The sequence below is a fragment of the Emys orbicularis genome, chromosome 1, assembly GCF_028017835.1.
Source record: "Emys orbicularis isolate rEmyOrb1 chromosome 1, rEmyOrb1.hap1, whole genome shotgun sequence".
NCBI lineage: Eukaryota > Metazoa > Chordata > Testudines > Emydidae > Emys > Emys orbicularis.
In genome coordinates, this window is record NC_088683.1 from 199,642,161 (window position 1) to 199,663,120 (window position 20,960).

A 20,960-nucleotide genomic window follows, 5' to 3' on the forward strand; every position below is an offset into this window, starting at 1 on the left:
GATCTGGTCATAGTTTCTCTAGTCCCACAAAATCTTTCACACTAGTTTCTGGCTCCTCTCTCTGAATGGCTAGGATTTTCTTCACTAGCATTTCACTGCCATCCTTCCCTCTAATCCCAAGCCTATGTCTCTGCGTCCACTTCTGTAACACGCAGTAGCTTTATGCATGCCTACAACCTTGAGTCCAAGCCAGGGCCGGCTCTGGGTTTTTTGCCGCTCTAGGCAAAAAAGCCCCCCGCCGCCCCCCCCCCAAGCGCGGCAGGGGAGGGCGGCGAGCCCAGCTGGGGCTCTCCGCTCTCCCTGACCGGCCGGAGCGCCGGGGGGAGGGCGGCGAGCCCGGCCGGGGCCCCGCCGCGCCGCCCCCCTCCAGGCGCCGCCCCCCTCCAGGCGCCGCCCCAAGCTAATGCTTGGTGGGCTGGTGCCTGGAGCCGGCCCTGGTCCAAGCAGAAAAAGGTGTAAGGGTGCTGAGACTTTTCCTTTAGTTCTCTCCAATATTTTGTAGCATTTCAATTAGTTAAAACTCTGATTAAGCAACATGCACATTTAAATCCCATTGAGACTTAAGCACATGCCTAAATGCTTTGCTGACTCAGGGCCTTAACTTCTTCTGCCCACTTCAGAAGTTACTGGTTAGGCTGCTTACTTTTCACACACCAAAAAAGTGTATTTTAGTTTTTAATATCTGCATATATACAGTACAATGCATCTGTTATATTAATGCTCAAGGTAAATTAACACTAGTGTATCTTTATAGACATATGTCAAAAGCAACACTGGTTGTTTTACACCATTTTCATTAACTCCAAAAATAACACCCACAAACCCAAAGAGGGAGAATATGCATTGTCTTGACAGATAACAGTGTGTCTATCTACAAACTCACAACAACAAATATGATTAGTTTTGACCTTTTCATAATGTCCCAGCAAATAGTGATTTTTTTCTTGCATGGCAGAACATTATGCAAATTAAGTTAACTGAAAGATTATCTGTCAGGAAAGCAAATGTTCTTATTAGATACTTATACTGGCTGATTATATGCATATACTCTAATTGTTTATAACAGAGAAATACAGTCTTGATGGGTACTGTTAAACTGCTAATGTGTTTCATTCCAGAAGTGTCTGTATTTTTGCAGTGGGTGAAGTGATCTCTATACAACTGCACACCACCGCAGGGGGGTATTGTAAGGCTTAATTAACATTTAACAATTGAGATGCCTGGAAGAAAGACTCTGTAGCAAGTACAAAATATCATACTATATATATAAAGATCTCTGTTTTTTATTGCGTACAGAGCCTAGCTCAATAGACCCGTAATTGGGGTGTCTGGGTACTACCACAATATAAGTTATATAAATGAAAACAAGTCTAGCCAATCACTCCTTCCAAAAATCAAACCAAAAGAACACAAGCTATGACTGACACGCTGTTCAGTTGCCCCATGTCTTTTTAGTGCAAAGCACTCCCTTGAACAAAGACTCCAATTCACCTTTTCAGTCTTCCCCCTTCATCCCAGCCACCCTCCCCATGTTACATCAGCATACAGTCTAAAAAAAACTTTCCAGCACTCACGAGGAAGGAAAATGTTTATTTTTCTTTATAGCGGCCTGCTTTATAATTTTTATTTCTTATACTGAGCTTCAAGAGACCTCAACTGAAATAGAGTCAAAGTGAAGTTCAGGAGTTCCTTTTGGCCAGAGGATCAGTTTAATATCTTTTAAGCCCTTTGTCAGGGGACTGCATCTTTCAGGAGTGCTATAAATCTGTAATCCTACGTGCCATTTATTGATTGGTATACTTGTCCCTTAATTACTCCATGTGAGACTGGCAGTAGTCAGAATTACTACTATTTAGCTACAGGTCACCTGCAGCCCTCAAATGACTGGGAATTTTTGACTAGCTGATCAGTTTGAAAAGATGTACATTTTTTGCCTGCTGATATGTATCAAACAGAATTCCCATTTGAAGCTAAAATTATGCCTCTGTTAGCCTGCCCCCACTTGCATCTGTAACGCCACTACCTTTGAAATAGAAGTTATGTGATTAATACTGTCCGACTCTCAGCTTCCCCCTTGTAGTTCTAAACACCACTGATCAGGAAGAGCAAAGTCAAAATAGTTCAGATTAAAGGGTTGAAGGCAAATGTTTGGAGAACTCGCATCCCTCTGCTCTGAGGATGGGCTCATATAGCACAGGACTCTTCTGGGCTGGTGACACAAAGTAATCATCAAATGATTGAACTAAGCTCAGCAGAACTGGAGTCTGGAAGGCTAGTATGCTGCTGATTTGGCCAGGTTGAAATTTCCAACACAACCAAATTGTCTCATTTGGGACTGGAGTTGCATAGAGACTGAAATCCTGTATTGGCTCAGCTAATAATGGGTACTGCTGAACTGGGTACTCTCTACGTAACATATATAGGGCAGGATTTACATCCAGCACTAATGTTTGAGGTCCAGCAAGCCCATGGAGGTCTTACCAGACAAGTCAGAGAGACAAGAGTCAAGCTGCACTAGCTGCCTCTCCTTCAGTCTCTGGTTGGTCTGCAGGAGAAGAGATCAAAGAAAAGCACCTGAGTACAGCAAGAAGAGAGCAGAGGGGAGGGGGAAGTGCTAAATCTTTAACCCCATTGAAGGAACCTTCCAAAGGGAAAACAGATGGCAGTTCCTTTCAAGCTGCTTGCTCATCTGCATACATGGTAAGGGCCACCTGGACAGAGGAGCAGCTGGTAAGAGTGGGCTGTTTGGGTCAACATATGCTGGAGTTTCGCCTGTCACAACAGACTGGAGTGGAGAGGCTGTTAGTGTTAGGAAGGACATTACAGGTGCCTTGAAAGGGGGGCTGAGCATGACAAAGAGGGCACTTCAAACTAAACGTGGAATCTCACTTTGAATTTTTCTTGGGAGCCCACTTAGCATTGTTCCATTTTTGGTAGCTCTGCCGTTGAAGTGCTACATGTCTGTAATACTGAATTAACCCATTTGTTTCAAAGGGAATGTTTATACTGGGAGGCTTAGGGAGGGGAAGGAGAGGGAGAAAACTGTAGCTAAACACCTAAAAATGTTGTCCATCAGCCGTATGCTGCCTGTAACGTTCATCACCCTCCAGAGTGGTGAGTTAGTCAGGAGCAGCTGGCACCACCACAAAGCCCTTCGTTCAATATCCAAAGGGAAAGTTAACAAAGTGCTGATTTAACAATCGCTCTAGAACTCTTAAGAATGAGCTATATACAAAGCAGATACACAAGAGTGCTTTGGGCTACCAAATTGTGTGGAGCACAGGGACAGTTAGCTGTGCTGGTCCACTGCAAAAATATTTACCAGCCCTCAATGTTTCTCTGGTGGTTCAGGCTGAAGTGACATTTAAAAGATAATGTTTAAAAATTATATATATATATATATATATATATATATATATATATATATATATATATATATATATATATATATATATATATATGTTACACTTGTTTCTCTTCACCCAGTAATATAAAGGCCTTCAGCCAAGATTTTCAGAAATGGCAAGTCATTCTGGGAGATGAGAAATGTCAAATGAACCTGATTTTTCAGAAAGTGCTGAGCAGCTGCCTTCTGAAAATCAGACCCCTTACAGGCATCTCAAGCTGAACACCCAAATATTGAGGCACTCCACTCAGTAGCCATCTCAGGAAATCTGGCTTTTTTTTCATCAGTCAGTGGGCCAGAGGTGCAACTGCATGAGTTTACACTGGGTGCAGCTGAAGAAAGTGGTGGTTGAAAGGTGGCTTTAAGTCACCTTTCTGGCTCCTCCAATCTTGGGGCAGCTGAGGGCAGAAACAGTACAGATATTATTTATAGCAGCCTATGGGATGCTGTTAATGAAGCTGGCTAGAGCACTTCCAAAAAGGAGTACTGCACTGGCTGGGAATGAGGTAGATGGCTGTGTTGACCAGTATATGCTAGGCTAATATATCACATCATAAACATGTATTACTCAGTCACACCACATATATTAATATGAATTAAGCATACGGTATCAATGTAACCTATTGCATATATATTTCTAGCAGTTACATGGCCTAAATTGGCCTATGTCTTTCTGTAATCCTGTTCATTTATGCTAAGTATCTCAGAACACTTTGTAAAGCTGAAGTCAGCGTTGGCATTAGAAAATAGGAAACTTGTCAAAGGCAAAATACATTAACAGTCTGCGCTGGTGCAAGCTGGGGAGGTACCTTCACAGACCAGTACCTAGAATGCTAGCATTCAAAACAAAGATAACAATAAGGTAAGGGCAAACTGGAGGGTTGGATTTTAGTGATGTGTAAAGAGTTTTGTAACTTATAAAATCCTATAAATTCTCCTAGCAGAAGTGTGTAACTTTGGAAGCACATCTTTTGCGTAAGAGAATTTAACAACGTTGTGCCAGACGGCTCACTGGAAACTGGTATCCTATTGAAACTTTTTGCCTGTACTAGATTATCATTGACTTTTAGCAATCAACTTGACTGATATTGGTTACTTAGTCTCGAGTCTATTTCATGATGAACCAAAGTGTGGTCAAGCAACTGGTTATACAATTTACCAATAGCTGTGTACTCAGTCCCACCCTCTGCTGGCCCAGCATACCCCTGACTCACTCCTATATGGGAGTGGGAATGAAAGTGGCATAGAACTAGCTAAACCCAAGGATTCCCCTCTATTGGGAGAATCCTCATCTGCACCTTGGAGTAGCTGTTTTCCTGTTTCTGGCAGAGAATCTGACTAAAACCCTTGAAAGGGGCAGCAACAGGCCATTAAGGTTCTACTGTTGTCCTGCTCACTGTAAGTGAGCAGAACATGTCCATAAAGGACCTGATTATGCTTATCCTTGTGTGGAGCAGGCCACAACAGGTCTTCCATGCAGAGGGCAGGCACGACTGCAGTCTCCGCAGTTATCTGAGTATAGGGATTGTTGCTTGCTAGCACCCCAAGGTGTACTAGCCACACTAAAAGAGGCAATGAGGGGTGTGAAGTGGTGCCCTGCAGTGGTGCAACCAAACAGATAAAGCTGGAGAGAGGAACCAGAGTGAGAATAAATGAGCCCTGTGACCACACTGAATAGGCTATCGATGGAACAGTGAGAAGTTTGTGTTGGGTAATATGTCATTGGATCATGGCTCTGTCCCCCTCCACACCAGCCTATGCAATTGGGTTACTGGAGAAGGAAGAACATGCAGGGGCAGTGGATGCATTCCCACTGCATACCAGGGACTTGGAGGGAAATCTGGGAGAAATCTCCCCCCAGAGGTAGGGCAGGGCAGCTGTGCCCCATCGCAATGCAGCCTTGTACCTAAATGGTACAATCTGGTCTAATTTAAAAAAAGGGGGTGAGAACCAAGAGAAACAAGACTAGTTCTGAACATGGCAGTTTCCCAAACAAGCGCACTGCCAAGAGCCACAGGTGTACAACACGTAAGCAGCCAAGCATGGGACTAAAGCCTGCAGTGACAGTTCTGTGTCTCTAATGCCTCCATCCAAAAGTACATTTGAGCATCTGCTATGTACGTGGGTCTTTTGTTATTAATAGCCCCTAAATATTTAAGCAGGCAGGAATCTTCACCTTGAAGAGCTTACAAAAGGAGAATCACTGAAGACCAGTAAGGCAATAAGAACAAGGATGCTGCTGAGCATTGTAAGCGAACAAGTATGGAGCATTTACAAGGTTATCTAGTCTGCCCTCTACTTCCTTTTACTGGCCAAAAAGATCCGGCCTGGTGAGTTGCTCTTAAGTGAGGTAAATAATTCAAATTACCTGATTAATTGTTAGCTGACACATTTTAGCTTCTCTTTAAGGTCCTGCCCAAACCAGGCAGCAGAGCTTGCTAGCTACAGCTATAATCAAAACTGGCTGTAAAGCTTAATAAAGACAGGCCTTTTCTTGATATCAGGTTTTCTACACAGCCATAGTTAGCAAACTTGCACCATTGTGTTGTTTATAATTGTTCTAGGTGCTGTGGGCTACCCCTTGCATGTCTAGAACATGGTTTCAGCTTATTCTGTGCAGATGCAAGCCATGTTGCAAGTAAGTTTAGTTGTAACAATATTTGAAAATGTTTCCAAACATTTTTCCAGGGCACCCCAAGAGCCAACATGTGGTCTGAATTTTTCACTCCAGAGCTGTCTATCAGCATTTCCGTATCCGTACCCATTCTTTTTCCGGGGTGTGGGTGAGCCTCTTTGGAACTGCGCATTTGAACAGAATTCTGGTCTGGAACGCCACCTGGGTAGGATCACAAGACAATTTGAATGGTCCCTTATTATAGAATCTTAGGGTATGTCTACACTACGGGATTAATCCGAATTTATATAATTCGAATTTAGGAAACCGATTTTATAAATTCGAATGTATTCGGCCACACTAGGCACATTAATTCGGTGGTGTGCGTCCAAGCTACCGTAATAGCATCGATTTCCAGAGCGTTGCATTGTGGGTAGCTTTCCCATAGCTATCCCATAGTTCCCGCAGTCTCCACCCCCCTTGGAATTCTGGGTTGAGACCCCAGTGCATGATGGGGCAAAAAACATTGTCGCAGGTGGTTCTGGGTACAGCCTCCCCCTCCCTCCCTGAAAGCAACGGCAGACAACCATTTCGCGCCTTTTTTCCTGAGTGAACTCTGCAGACTCCATACCGCAGCAAGCATGGATCCTGCTCAGCTCCAGAACGCAGTCATGAACATTGTAAACATCTCGCGCGTTCTCGTGGAGTTTATGCTTACCCAGGACCAGAAAAAAGAGGCGAGGAGGAGGAGGCGGCGACTGCAGCGCAGCGACAAGCGTGATGAGGACATGGACATGGACCATGAATTCTCTCAGACCGCGGGCCCCGGTGCTTTGGAGATTATGATGTTAATGGGCCAGGTTATAGGCTTGGAACGCCGATTCTGGGCCCGGGAAACAAGCACAGACTGGTGGGACCGCATAGTGTTGCAGGTGTGGGACGATTCCCAGTGGCTGAGAAACTTTCGTATGCGTAAGGGCACTTTCATGGAACTTTGTGACTTGCTTTCCCCTGCCCTGAAGTGCCAGAATACCAAGATGAGAGCAGCCCTCACAGTTGAGAAGCGAGTGGCGATAGCCCTGTGGAAGCTTGCAACGCCAGACAGCTACCGGTCAGTCGGTAATCAATTTGGAGTGGGCAAATCTACTGTGGGGGCTGCTGTGATGCAAGTAGCCAAAGCAATCACGGAGGTGCTGCTACGAAAGGTAGTGACTCTGGGAAATGTGCAGGTCATAGTGGATGGCTTTGCTGCAATGGGATTCCCTAACTGTGGTGGGGCGATAGATGGAACCCATATTCCTATCTTGGCACCGGAGCACCAGGGTACCCACTACATAAACCGCAAGGGGTACTTTTCAATGGTGCTGCAAGCACTTGTGGATCACAAGGGACGTTTCACCAACATCCATGTGGGCTGGCCGGGAAGGGTTCATGACGCTTGCGTCTTCAGGAACACCAATCTGTTTAAACGGCTGCAGCAAGGGACTTACTTTCCGGACCAGAAAATAACCGTTGGGGATGTTGAAATGCCAATTGTTATTCTTGGGGACCCAGCCTACCCCTTAATGCCATGGCTCATGAAGCCATACACAAGCAGCCTGGACAGGAGTCAGGAGTTGTTCAACTACAGGCTGAGCAAGTGCAGAATGGTGGTAGAATGTGCATTTGGCTGTTTAAAAGGTCGCTGGCGATCCTTACTGACTCGCTCAGACCTCAGCCAAACCAATATCCCCATTGTTATTACTGCTTGCTGTGTGCTTCACAATCTCTGTGAGAGCAAGGGGGAGACCTTTATGGCAGGGTGGGAGGCTGAGGCAAATCGCCTGGCTGCTGATTACGCGCAGCCAGACACCAGGGCGATTAGAAGAGCACACCAGGAAGCGCGGCGCATCAGGGAAGCTTTGAAAACCAGTTTCATGACTGGCCAGGCTACAGTGTGAAATTTCTGTTTGTTTATCCTTCATGAAAACCCGCCCCCTTTATTGACTCATTCTCTGTAAGGAACCCACCCTCCCCCTTCCCCCAGCTTGCTTTCAAAGGAAATAAAGGCACTATTGTTTAAAAATCATTTATTCTTTATTAATTGATTATAAAAAGAGGGAGAGAACCTGAGTGGGGTTTGGGAGGAGGATCAGCGGGAAGGAAAAGCCCACTAAAAAAAGGTTTAAAAAATGGCAGCCTTTTGCTTGGGCTGTCCACTGGGGTGGAATGGGAGGGTGTATGGAGCCTCCCCCCCGTGTTCTTACACGTCTGGGTGAGGAGGCTATGGAACATGGTGAGGAGGTAGGGGGGTTATACAGGGGATGTAGCGGCACTCTGTTCTCCAGCAGCCGTTCCTGAAGCTCCACCAGACGCCGGAGCATGTCTGTTTGCTCACGCAGCAGCCCCAGCGTTGCATCCTGCCTCCTCTGATCTTCCTGACGCCACCTCTCATCTCGAGCGTCTCTCCTCTCCTCACGTTGGTCCCTTCTGTCCTCACATTGGTCCCTCATGTCCTCACGTTGGTCCCTCCTGTCCTCACGTTCACTGGCTTCTTTCCTATACTTGCAAACCGTGTCCTTCCACTCATTCAGATGAGCTCTTTCACTCCTGGTGGATTGCATGATTTCTGCAAACATCTCGTCTTGCGTCTTCTTTTTCCGACGCCTTATCTGGGATAGCCTTCGGGAAGGAGGAGGGAGGCTTGAAACATTTGCAGCTGCTGGAGGGAGTGAAAAAAGGAGAGAATTTTTTTAAAAGATACATTTTTCAGAACAATGCTTATACTCTTTCACGGTGACAAATACTATTCACATTACATAGCACATGTGATTTCTGTGCAAGGTCGCATTTTGCCTCTTAATATTGAGTGCCTGTGGCTTTGCTGCTAGAGATCACAGACGCAGGTCCGGGCAACAGAATTCAGCTTGCATGCTGCCATGGTAAGCCACTGTCTTTAGGCTTCTGCGCCCTGCTTTCCCACATACCAAGCAAAGCCCGTTGTGCTGCAGTTTTCCTGTTAACCTTCAGCAGCAGAAAACAAGCTAACACCCCCCCACCATCCAATTGTCTGGGATGAGTGCTTTATCCCTCCCCCCACCGCGTGGCTGGTATCAGGGAAGATCCCTGCAGGAACCAAACTAACACCCCCCCCAACCTGCCATGAATTCTCTGGGTTGAGTGCTTTATCCCTCCCCCCACCGCGTGGCTGGTATCAGGGAAGATCCCTGCAGGAACCAAACTAACACCCCCCCAACCCGCCATGAATTCTCTGGGATGAGTGCTTTATCCCTCCCCCCACCACGTGGCTGGTATCAGGGAAGATCCCTGCAGGAACCAAACTAACACCCCCCCAACCCGCCATGAATTCTCTGGGATGAGTGCTTTATCCCTCCCCCCACCGCGTGGCTGGTATCAGGGAAGATCCCTGCTAGCAAAATGCGAAAAGCTCTGGGCCAATCCTCCCCCCCCCCCTTTGCACTTGGCTAAATGCAGGGAAGGATTTCTTTTCAGCCACAGGCAAACAGCCCAGTAGGAACAGCCACCTCTGTCCCCTTAATTAAATTCCCGTATTTCAACCAGGTTACCCTAAGCGATATCACTCTCCTGAGGATTACACAGCAAGATAAAGAACGGATGTTGCTTGAATGCCAGCAAACACGGGGACCATACGCTGCCAGGCTTTGTCATGCAATGATACCAGATTACTTGCTACTAGCATGGCGTGGTCAAGTGTCCTACCATGGAGGACGGAATAAGGCTGCACTGCCCAGAAACCTTGTGGCAAGGCTTTTGGAGTACCTCCAGGAGAGCTTCATGGAGATGTCCCTGGAGGATTTCCGCTCCATCCCCAGACATGTTAACAGACTTTTCCAGTAGCTGTACTGGCTGCGAATGCATCCCAAGTGCTCAGGGCAAATTAATCATTAAAAATGCTTGCTTTTAAACCATGTTTTATATTTTAAAAGGTAAACTCACCTGAGGTCCCTTCCATGGGGTCATGGTCTTGGGTACTGGCTTGGGAGGGTACTTCAGTCAGGGTGAGAAACAGATCCTGGCTGTTGGGGAGAACGGAGAGCTGGGTGCTCTCTGCCAGCTCGTCCTCCTCCTCCTCCTCCTCTTCCCCTTCCGCGGAATCATCAGGTGTACCTGATGAGATTATCCCCATCTCGGAATCCACAGTCAGAGGTGGGGTAGTGGTGGCGGCCCCCCCTAGAAATGCATTTAGCTCGGCGTAGAAGCGGCATGTCCGCGGCTCTGACCCGGAGCGACCGTTTGCCTCCTTTGCTTTTTGATAGGCTTGTCTGAGCTCCTTGACTTTCACGCGGCACTGATCTGAGTCCCTATTGTGGCCTCTCTCCATCATGCCCTTGGAAATTTTTTCAAAAGTTTTGGCATTTCGTCTTTTCGAACGAAGTTCTGCTAGCACTGAATCCTCTCCCCATATAGCGATCAAATCCAGTACCTCCTGTACGGTCCATGCTGGTGCTCTTTTTCGATTATCAGCCTGCATGGTTACCCTGTGCTCTCCACGCTGTGCAAACAGGAAATGAAATTCAAATGTTCCCGGGGCTTTTCCTGTCCACCTGGCCAGCGCATCCGAGTTCAGATTGCTGTCCAGAGCGGTCACAATGGTGCACTGTGGGATAGCTCCTGGAGGCCAATAACATCGAATTGCGGCCACACTAACCTTAATTCGGATTAACAATACCGATTTTGACGCTACTCCTCTCGTCGAGGAGGAGTACAGAAATCGAATTAAAGGGCTCTTTAATTCGAATTAAATGGCTTCGTTGTGTGGACGGGTCCAGCGTTAATTCGATTTAAAGCAGCTAAATCCGAATTAAAGTCGTAGTGTAGACCAGGCCTTAGCACTGAAAGGGACATCGAGAGGTCATCTAGTCCAGTCCCCTGCACTCAAGGCAGGACTAAGTATTATCTAGACCATCCCTGACTGGTGTTTGTCTAACCTTTTCTTTAAAATCCCCAATGATGGAGATTCCACAACCTCTCTGGCCATTTATTCCAGTGCTTAAGCACCCTGAAAGTGAACCTCCCTTGCTGCAATTTAAGCCCATTGCTTCTTGTCCTAGCCTCAGAGGTTTACGAGAACAATTTTTCTCCCTCCTCCTTGTACCAATCTTTTATGTTTTAGAAAACTTATGTCCCCTCAGTCTTCTCTTCACCAGACTAAACAAACCCATTTTCCCCCCCAATCTTCCCGCACAGGTCATGTTTTCTAAACCTTTAATCATTTTTGTTGCTCTTCTCTGGACTATCTCCAGTTTGTCCACATTGTTACTGAAATGTGGCGCCCAGAACTGGACACAATACTCCAGCTGAGGCCCAATCAGCCCGGTGTAGAGCAGAATTACTTCTCATGTTTTGTTTACAACACTCCTGCTAATACATAGTTGCCATTATGGAGGGTAATGCTATGACAGGAACTGTTCATGGGAGAACAATGGCAGAGGGAAATGGAATCACCAGAAACATACATAACTTCAAATTTCTGTGTGGCTTAGTGTTGTGGCATGACATACTGTTTGAAATAAATGTTGTAAGCAAGAGACTCCAAGGTGTTGACCTTGATATATCTGGAGCAATGGAACAACTGGACAAAGCAAAGTCATACCTACAGTCTTACCGGTCAGATGAGGGATTTCAAAACGTTCTGAAGAGTGCACAGAAGTTGGCAGAGGAACTTCACACTGAAGCTATTTTTCCCACCCATTCAACAATACAAGAGTCACCGAAGAAGACGACATTTTGATTATGAGGCACGGGATAATCCCATAAGAGACCCCAAACAACAATTCAAAGTTGAATTCTTTAACCAGGTGCTAGATTGTGCAATACAGTCAGTTGAAGTGTGTTTCATGCAGCTCAAGGAACACAGCATTATATTTGGGATGTTGTATGATATTCCAAAACTCCTCACTATACCTGAAGAAGACCTACACCAGCAATGCAGGGCTCTAGAGACAGTGTTGAAAAATGATGACATGCGCGCTATTGATGCAAGTGATTTAGGTGATGAACTGAAAGCCCTTTCAAGATACATTTCAGCAGGATCAACTCCAAAGGCTGTTCTGGAATATATGTGCACAAATAAGATGATCACCCTCTTTCCAAATCCTTTTGTTGCTCTGCGCATACTTCTAACACTTTCTGTAACAGTTGCCAGTGGAGAACGCAGCTTCTCCAAGCTGAAGTTAATAAAAACACATCTACGTTCCACAATGACACAGGAGAGGCTGGTCGGCCTTGCAACCATCTCAATAGCGCATGAGCTGGCCCAGACTGTGGACCTTCAGGAAGCAGTTCAAATCTTTGCAACCAAGAAGCACGGAAAGCACCACTTTGATTATTCAAACAGATAAAAATGCCAGTGTTTACTATGCAGACAAGAAAAGTTACATTTGCTGTTCAGGCGTTTGAAAGTTGTGTTACTTAACATTTTTGAACAAGGCATTTTAAGTTGTTAGTTCTCCTTTATTGGGGTAGGTATGAGAGGAGTAGAACAGGAAGAAGGCAGAATTGAGAACTTTCAACATTTTGGCCCAAGCAAGGGGCATGGGGCGTCATTTGAGCTCCCCACTTCAGGTGCCAAAATGTTGTGGGTTGGCCCTGGCTGCAGAGAGCTGCGGAGTGCACTATTGCTGGTGGCTCCTGGATGGAGCAATTGTGGAGCTATGGCCCTACCTCCTGGCAGAGCAAGGAACAATTGGGGACCGAGCTTGTGACAGCTGTGCAGGGATGCTTCCCTGTAACCTAACTAGGTTCTTGTGTCATGCCCATCACCAATTCCCAACACCCCCCAGTGCTGGATAGCTCACTGGTTTGAGCATTGGTCTGCTAAACCCAGGGTTGTGAGTTCAATCCTTGAGAGGGCCACTTAGGGATCTGGGGCAAAAATCAGTACTTGGTCCTGCTAGTGAAGGCAGGGGGCTGGACTCGATGACCTTTTGGGGTCCCTTCCAGTTCTAGGAGATGGGTATATCTCCATTTATTATAAGTATTAAGTCTTTGAAGCTTCCAGGCAGCATCACTCCCCTCTCCAGTTCATCTTAGCTACAAGAGAGCCATAACTGAGAGCCCCACATCTGGAATGCTTTCCTTCATCTCCCGCGTAAATGTGACTCATTTGACAACTGAGTATCAGGCCCCAAGTGAAGTCTCTTAACATATATCACAATATCCGGTAAAGCCACAGCTCTTGATAGCCCTGCAGTTTGAAATTTAAGGGACATATTCTGCCCTCACATACATGCATGCAGCTCCTGTGGATGCTCATCAGAGGAGACAACTTGGCTTTCAAATGTGCAATATTCCAGGAAAAGAACAAAAAGCTCCCAAGTCATGTAACACTCAGCATTTCAATCAAATAGTTTGATTAACTTTGTGTTTCAGTTCACACACTTTGCATCTTTCACTTTCCAGTTTTGGCTGAATTTTTTGCTTTTGTTTTAGGGTTTGTCTGAAACCAAATCACCCCAAAATTTCAACTGTTTGGGTGTGTAAAACACACAAAACCAGTTTCATTTATTGCCTCCAGAAGCTACCCCTTCTCCCAGCTCTCAGGGAACAGGCCACAGACCAGGAAAACACTTTTTTGATAATTTTGATATGACTTAAAAATAAGCAAATCAATATTCGCTTTAAAGCCTCCCAGGCTGATATTGCACTGGTCATAAATAGGTTATAGTTTTACTGTATAATGAGCCACCACCCACCTGAAAAACACTGCACAAGTAAGTTACATAAAGAGAGGTGGCAGTAAAGAGGCTTGTGTGAAGTTCTTTTTCAAAGTCTGCCACCAAGTGGACATATTTCCCTTCTATGACCTGATTCATGAGTGGGAATGAGGAGCAATCACAGGGTGTGACGCTGGCAAAATTGCCACAGGTCTGAAATCCATGAATCCCCAGTCAGCTGTGCAGAGACCCCCTCCTCCCCTTTGATCCTCTGATAGCCACATGAACCCAAAGCAGCAGGGAGTCAGGACATAGCCATCTGTCACAGCTTGCGGTCATGTTCTCTACCTTCTCTGAAGGGGGAGTCAGAAAACACGCAGGAGAGCTATTGCTACTTCAGTGGAGCGCTAAGCTCTACAGTGGTTCTTTTACATTCTCATGGGGAAGCATACCACCTACTGCTACTCACCTTGAGCTTCTGGTCATGTCCACTTCCTCTGCAAATTGCTGTGATGGGCGAAATAGATACATAGAGGTGGGCTGGAGAAGTACCTATAACCTTCCTCCTCCTCCCCCACAGGATCTTTTACACTAACTTGCACAGCTGGGGGCAACATGAAGGAAGCAGAGGAGCCTGAGTCTTGAAATGAATTAAGTGTCTTTACTAGAGTTGTGTGAATGCTATTAATTATTATGGTCCAGATTAAAAATAGTGACTAGTGATTTTAGGTGCTGACCTTGATATGCCTGATCTTCAGGAAGTTCTAAGCAACCACTCCCTGAAAATCAGATCACTTTTAAAGTGGTTCAAAGTGGGCACCAAGAATTTATTCCTCACTTTTGAAAAACTTGGTGTGTATCATGTACCTCAGTAGCAACAAAGGGCACCAATCAAGGATCAGGTGCTGTACAAAGAAGTGTATTAAAAACAGTCGCCACCCCCAGAATGCTCACAGGGAGTGTTACAAGGAGCCTTCATTCTTTCAAAAGGTCCTTCATTTGATTTAATGTTGCAATAGACTATTTTGTATACCATTAGGCTTCTGAGGTCCTTGCAGGTTGTGATTTGTGTCTTTGACGTGGTCACACTGACAACCATAACCTTCAGATATTTGAAATTAATACGTTCAAAGTGTTGAGACTTGTGATACTGGGCTACTTACTTTAAAAGGGATATGATGGTAGCCTAGGCTTACTAGTTACACATTATAGGTTCTCTTTTTAAAAAAGTTTTATATATTTCTATTCATTTTTTGATAGAAACAAAAATAAAAGATCAGAGGTTTTAATTTAAACATTCCCCTCTGTGTTTGCAGCAAGATGCCGGTGCATGGGAACAAGGAAAAAAAAACTTTTCAGTGTCCAAACTGAATTGTTTTCATAAACTGAAATTGTACTTAAGAACATAAGAATGGCCAGGTTAGATCAGACCAATGGTCCATCTAGCCCAATATCCTGTCTTCCAATAGTGGCCAATGCCAGGTGCTTCAGAGGGAATGAACAGAACAGGACAATTATCAAATGGCCCCATCTCCTGTCATCCAGTCCCAGCTTTTAGCAGTCAGATGTTTAAGGACACCCAAAGCATGGGGTTGCATCCTGCCCATCTTGGCTAATAGCCATTGATGGACCTATCCTCCATGAATTATCTAATTCTTTTTTGAACCAAGTTATCCTTTTGGCCTTCACAACATCTCCCGGCAACAAGTTCCACAGGTTGACTGTGTGTTGTCTGCAGCCCTGCCTGCAGCCCAGTCATGTCTGTCACCTGCTGGGATGCACTGGTGGGGCAGGGGAAGGAACTCCCTATGCCTTCAACTCCCTCCTTAGAAGTTCATCTGTGCTAGGGAGGCCATTATTACACCCATAACTGCTCACGCTCTCAACCTACTGAAAATGTTTTTTCCTTTCAACAGAATCTTGGAACTAAACTCCTGGTGATAATAAAACCCTGTGAACAAGTGAATTAATTACAGGGACAATGCACTAGAATAAATATGAATATACTTCATGCTACTGTAGTTCAAAGGATCTAAGGAAAAATTTCTGCTATTGAACATGTCACTGCCCTTCTTCCTAACTAAGAGGCTAAAAAGAGGTAGTATTTCATGAAAGACTATTCTTTGCTTAATTATAGGGTCTTTTAAGTGGTGCCCCCTGTCACTCTTAGAGCAAGTAGTTATAACCCAGAAAATCAGCACAGTTCTATTTTCTAGCAGATGCAGTCTAGCTTTGATACTTTTGTGGTCCATTTCATAATATGAACAAAATGAACTGTCTATTGTTGGCTCTTACTTCTAAGGGAAGCATTATAAATTAGGAATTTCTTTGGTACCATGGGCCAGAGGGATAATGCAGTGTACCAATGGCGGTGCTGCCAACTCTCTCAACTTTTTCAGGAGGTTTGTAATATTTGGTATCTTTTCTTAAAGCCCCTACCCTTAAGAAAAGACAGAGAATCTCAGCTTTCATTTAAAGAAAGTTCCTAGCCCTCCTGGTTGCAGAGAAAAGCTTGAAAAAGTGATCCTTAATAAGTCAACAACAGGAAGGCAAATAAAAAGAACCTATCATTTTCAAGCCACTTAGTTTTGTAGAGCCTGACTCATGATTTTTAGATGCTTGTGATTGGCAGTACTGCAATTTTTATAAAAAGAAAATAAGATTACATTATGACTAAGAAAGTGACAGGAAAAATGTAGGACATTCAGATTATTGGAAAAAAACAACCCTGTATCTTTATTTATTTAGAAAGCACATACAGCAATGTATGGGGAGGGAACAGAGATGCAGAACAGGTCAGCATACAAATTCCTTTCAAAAGATATGGTGAGACGCTTTTCCAATTAGTTATATATCAGTCTATGTGAGCATTTAAACTGCTATACCTTCCCTAGATAAAAAGAAACCCCACACAATTTCTGAAGAACAAATTAAATGTCTATTTTCAGAAATTCCTTCATAGTCAATTTTGTAGGCAGCAAAGTTTTTTGTTTTGTTTTTTATTCCTGATGTTTCCCAAGAGGGTTTTTTTTTGTTTTTGTTTAAGCCATAGTTTCTTTCCTCAGTGTCCGCCTCTGATGACAAGTAAGGATACTTGTGAACGATGATCTCCCTTTAGTTCTTGACCTTTTCTTTAACTTCTTCTGATGCTTGAGTGAAATCCCGAGCTCCTCCATTATAGCATTAAAAGAAAGACACTAGAGAAATGTGGAAACAGTGTTTAACATTCAATGAACATAAATTTCAAACTTAAATTCTGCAAAACTTAGGGTTTAGGTTTCTATAAACACAGGCTTTAAGGCTTGATTCATGGACTTCATGAGTTCTGGGAGTCTCTTCATTGAATTAAACAGTCTGTGGAGTAGGGCCATATTGCACAGTGGATGGGATTTTCAAAAGCTCTGGGCACTGACTCAATCCTGCTCCCTTTGAAAATTAATTTAACATTTATTGCAATGGAAGCAGAGTTAGGCCACTGCTATGCAGTTTTGAAAATCCTACCTAAACACATTTATGCCTTCCATGGTGTCTTCAGATTATGAAACTTACCTTTCCTCGGAAAACCATACTCACGTTAGTCTTGAAACACATAGTGCTAAAGAGAACAAATACAACTTCGTTTGACGATTATTTGATTTCTCCTCCCCCACCCATGAAATTAATGAATCTATAAATAAAACATTTTCCAATGCTCTTTCTACAGAGAAATAGAGGAAAAACACTTTTAAAACGTGTGTCTAGGAAAGGAGAAATTACATTAGAGTGAAATAGTTGGAAAATTGCAAAATGGTTTAGAAAGTGGAATGCCATTTGGCTACAGGATTCATGAAGATGTGTTGGGGGGGAAAATAACATAAAACTGACTGCTAAAATAACACCATGTGGTATGAAAATGTATATAGCTTCAAATGGAAAGAGTTGTGATGTACAACTAATATATAGATTTTTAAAAAAATCAGGTGATAAGTGTGATTAAAATGTACTTTTTTTGACCACCTCACCAGTACCCAGCCCACTAGTCCATCCCTTATTTTTAACATTCCAAACCCCTCTGAGGAGTTTTAAGAGATGCTTTTTTAAACAGCCCATAGAAATGTTTCCTATATCCCAAACATGGATTTCCCCCTAAAATTACACTGCTGGAAGATGGGCTTTATTCAGTCCTTGACCGGTAACAAGTCAATTCTAATATGTCAAAGCCCTGCAGAGCTAAATATGAAATATTTATTCTAGGGGAAAGAGAGAAATCCAAGCTTTCCTACCAGCTTCGAGTTCCCAAGAAAGACTTTAAAATGTGAAGTATGGCATTATGTTTAGGGCTGTCAATTAATCGCAGTTAACTCACGCGATTAATCACAATTTTAATCACACTGTTAAACAACAGAATACTAATTGAAATCTATTAAATATTTTTGAATGTTTTTCTACATTTTCAAATATATTGATTTCAATTACAACACAGAATGCAAAGTGTACAGTGCTCACTTTATATTTTTATTACAAATATTTGCACTGTAAAAAAGATAAAATAAAAGAAATAGTATTTAACAAAAATATTTAATAAATTTGGTATTCTATTATTGGTTAACAGTGTGATTAAAACTGCGATTAATCGCGATTAATTTTTTTAATAGTTTGACAGCCCTATTTATGTTAGATGTTAACTCAGGCAGAAAAGTGATTTACCAAGGCTGCAGAGGGAATCCTTGTCAGAGCAGAGATTAGAACTCAGGAATTCTAGACTTCTAGTACCATGTCTGGTCTACTATTAACCATGCCCTCCTTTATCTGAGTAGTGCCTGGCGCTGATTCTGCAAGCTGGTGTGCACACAGCTCCAGTCAGAGATTGGGGCATTACTATGAGTGCTTCTTCAGTGTACATGCATATATTGTACGTACTCCATACAATGTGGTATATACTGTGGTGTACCTGGTGAGAGTTTATTTGAGCAATATGTTGCACACAGACCTAGTATGACCCTAGATTATTTAATATACAGTTTCTTTGAGAGGCTTCATTTTTGTTCATCTTATGAAACACTGAATGCCTTAAGTATATAATAATTAAATGGTTATTAACTCATGACTGACTTAAAATGTAATTGATATGGGCAAGAAAAACATACTGCTTTCTTCAAATTACTTTCTAGTAGATCAGCCCTTGGTAATAGTGAGGACTTCACTGGTGTAATTATCATTTTAAATAGAGCTTTTGGCTACACAATTTAGGAATTTCTGGTGCTAACCATTAGTTTTAACCAGTGATATTTGATAGATCTCTGGGCCCTCTGGCAGCAGTTGCTGAAGCAGGTGTCATCCTGCTGTTGAAGTTGCTTTTAAATTGCATGAGCAAAGCCTTTTCAGAGAATGTCACCATTGATTTCTGCAGCTGATAAAAATTATATGCACCAACCCACTGGCTCTAATGCGTGGTTACTCCCTCTACATTACTTTAATTGTAATTGGATTTTTTTTAAAAAATCCAGATTTTTAGAATGAGCCAAGAATTCCATGGTGATTGAGCAAGGGAATATATGAATCACTAGACTATCTACTTTTTATATAACTGTAATGCAGCGTCTGATACTAATCATTGTTCGTTGTGTGTGTTATAGATGTGGATTTCTGCAAGATGTGCATAGGGATAACTCCTATAGTCGGAACAATATCTTCTACTGGCATGTTAATGTTTACATCTAGGTTTTCCCCAAACTTATTCAGTTTATCCAGATCATACTGTACTCATTACATTGTTTATCATTTGATATCAAGAAACTTAATCCCACGAAGAACATGTCATATTTATGCAGAGATGTTTGACACATCATTGATAGGTTGGTACTTGAAGTCTTAACATTTAAATACTTGTTGAATAAACTACATGGAGCTGTTCTAGCTCCTAAAAAGCTTTACATGGCCCTCAGTCTGTTCTACTTGTAAACTTTTCTTTTTATTTTTAGTAATGACTGATGCTGTTTATCCAAGTCTGTGTGTGTTTAGATCTTGTATTTCAGAAGTAAACTTCTGCCATCTTGCTCATTATTACACATTTTACTTTATCACCAGTTTCAAGAGTTATTGGTTTACAGGTCTGTTGCTGGTCTTGGTTTTAAATTTGGCTTTATCTATAAATAGTTTATCATATTTACAAGAAGTACATATTGGGGCCCTGGCTTAATCCCAAATGTCTTTGTCCCACAGAAAATATCCGCAGCCATACAAGCAATTCAGCATGTAGATTTGGGCTGACCCATTCAGAAGAGAGGTTAATCAGCCAAAAGCAAACACACACTGGAATCTGCTGTTATGTACAAGGCACAACTTGGGAAAGGGGAAGGAGGAAAGCTTATATGACAACTTCCTGACTCCTACACACCACAGCTCTCAATGCTGTATCTATTGGAAACACACAAGTTGTTGTAGCCCTAGGGTTGGATTTAAATCTATGTCTTGGGAGAATTAACCAGCTACAAAAGTTGTTTTGGTTTAACAGAGTCCTATAATAATGAAGTGAATGTAAAAATAAGACTGGGAACCTGGACTGATCCTTTTAAGGGAATATTGACAAGGTTTGTAGGCTCCAACTTTGATCTATGGCATATCTGTGTCTGTCTGCAAAGTCCTGCCACCTTTTAGAAAACAGAGTGGAGGAGATGCTGGGTCTCTACAAATAGTTTTAAAAGGCCTTGAGATGAGCGACTCTGTACTGCTTCTCCTTCCTCCCTTCCCATTTCCATGCACTTTAGGATGTTCTGAAGTGCAACTGGAGAAGGTTCCTTAAATTATTTACTAGAACACTGAAAGTTCATCAGAAGAACGTCATACAAAATCCCCTATGGGCCCCATGAAACATACCCCAAAGTACTGTTTATCTTCAAACGTGTACATAGATCACACTTCACTGCTTCTAAAGTGACCTAGGCCCAGTAACAACATGAAGCACTTACAATTGCTGTCTTTCTAGTTTGTGTCATGCAAAGTGGAGATGAGGAAGCAGGACAGATGTTCAAAAATCAGAATTGCCCTGAACTTTTCAGATGAGGAGACAAACTTGCGTCAGCACTACAGAGCAACTGTAAGCCAAGCCAGTGTGCATGTGACAGAAGAAAAAATGGCGGTAAGGAAACGCATTCCATTATCAAGCTGCTAAAGAATCTTTATGTAAAAGTAATGTATATGAAATATCATATCATATTCTTTTAAAAGGGCATTGTGAAGTTAAAATTACATTTAAAATCACCTTCTGGGTTTTACCTCTTCTTGA

General features: G+C 43.2%; 1 protein-coding gene across 1 annotated transcript in view; it reads right to left on the minus strand.

The window, feature by feature from the left end:
* Positions 1-16,737: 16,737 nt before the first annotated feature.
* Positions 16,738-20,960, minus strand: part of GRIK1 (glutamate ionotropic receptor kainate type subunit 1) — a 228,129-nt gene continuing 223,906 nt past the window's right edge. The window contains exon 16 of the mRNA XM_065423354.1: positions 16,738-16,893. Within this exon, the coding sequence (XP_065279426.1) occupies positions 16,738-16,893 (156 nt within the window). The remainder of the gene's footprint in view (positions 16,894-20,960) is intronic.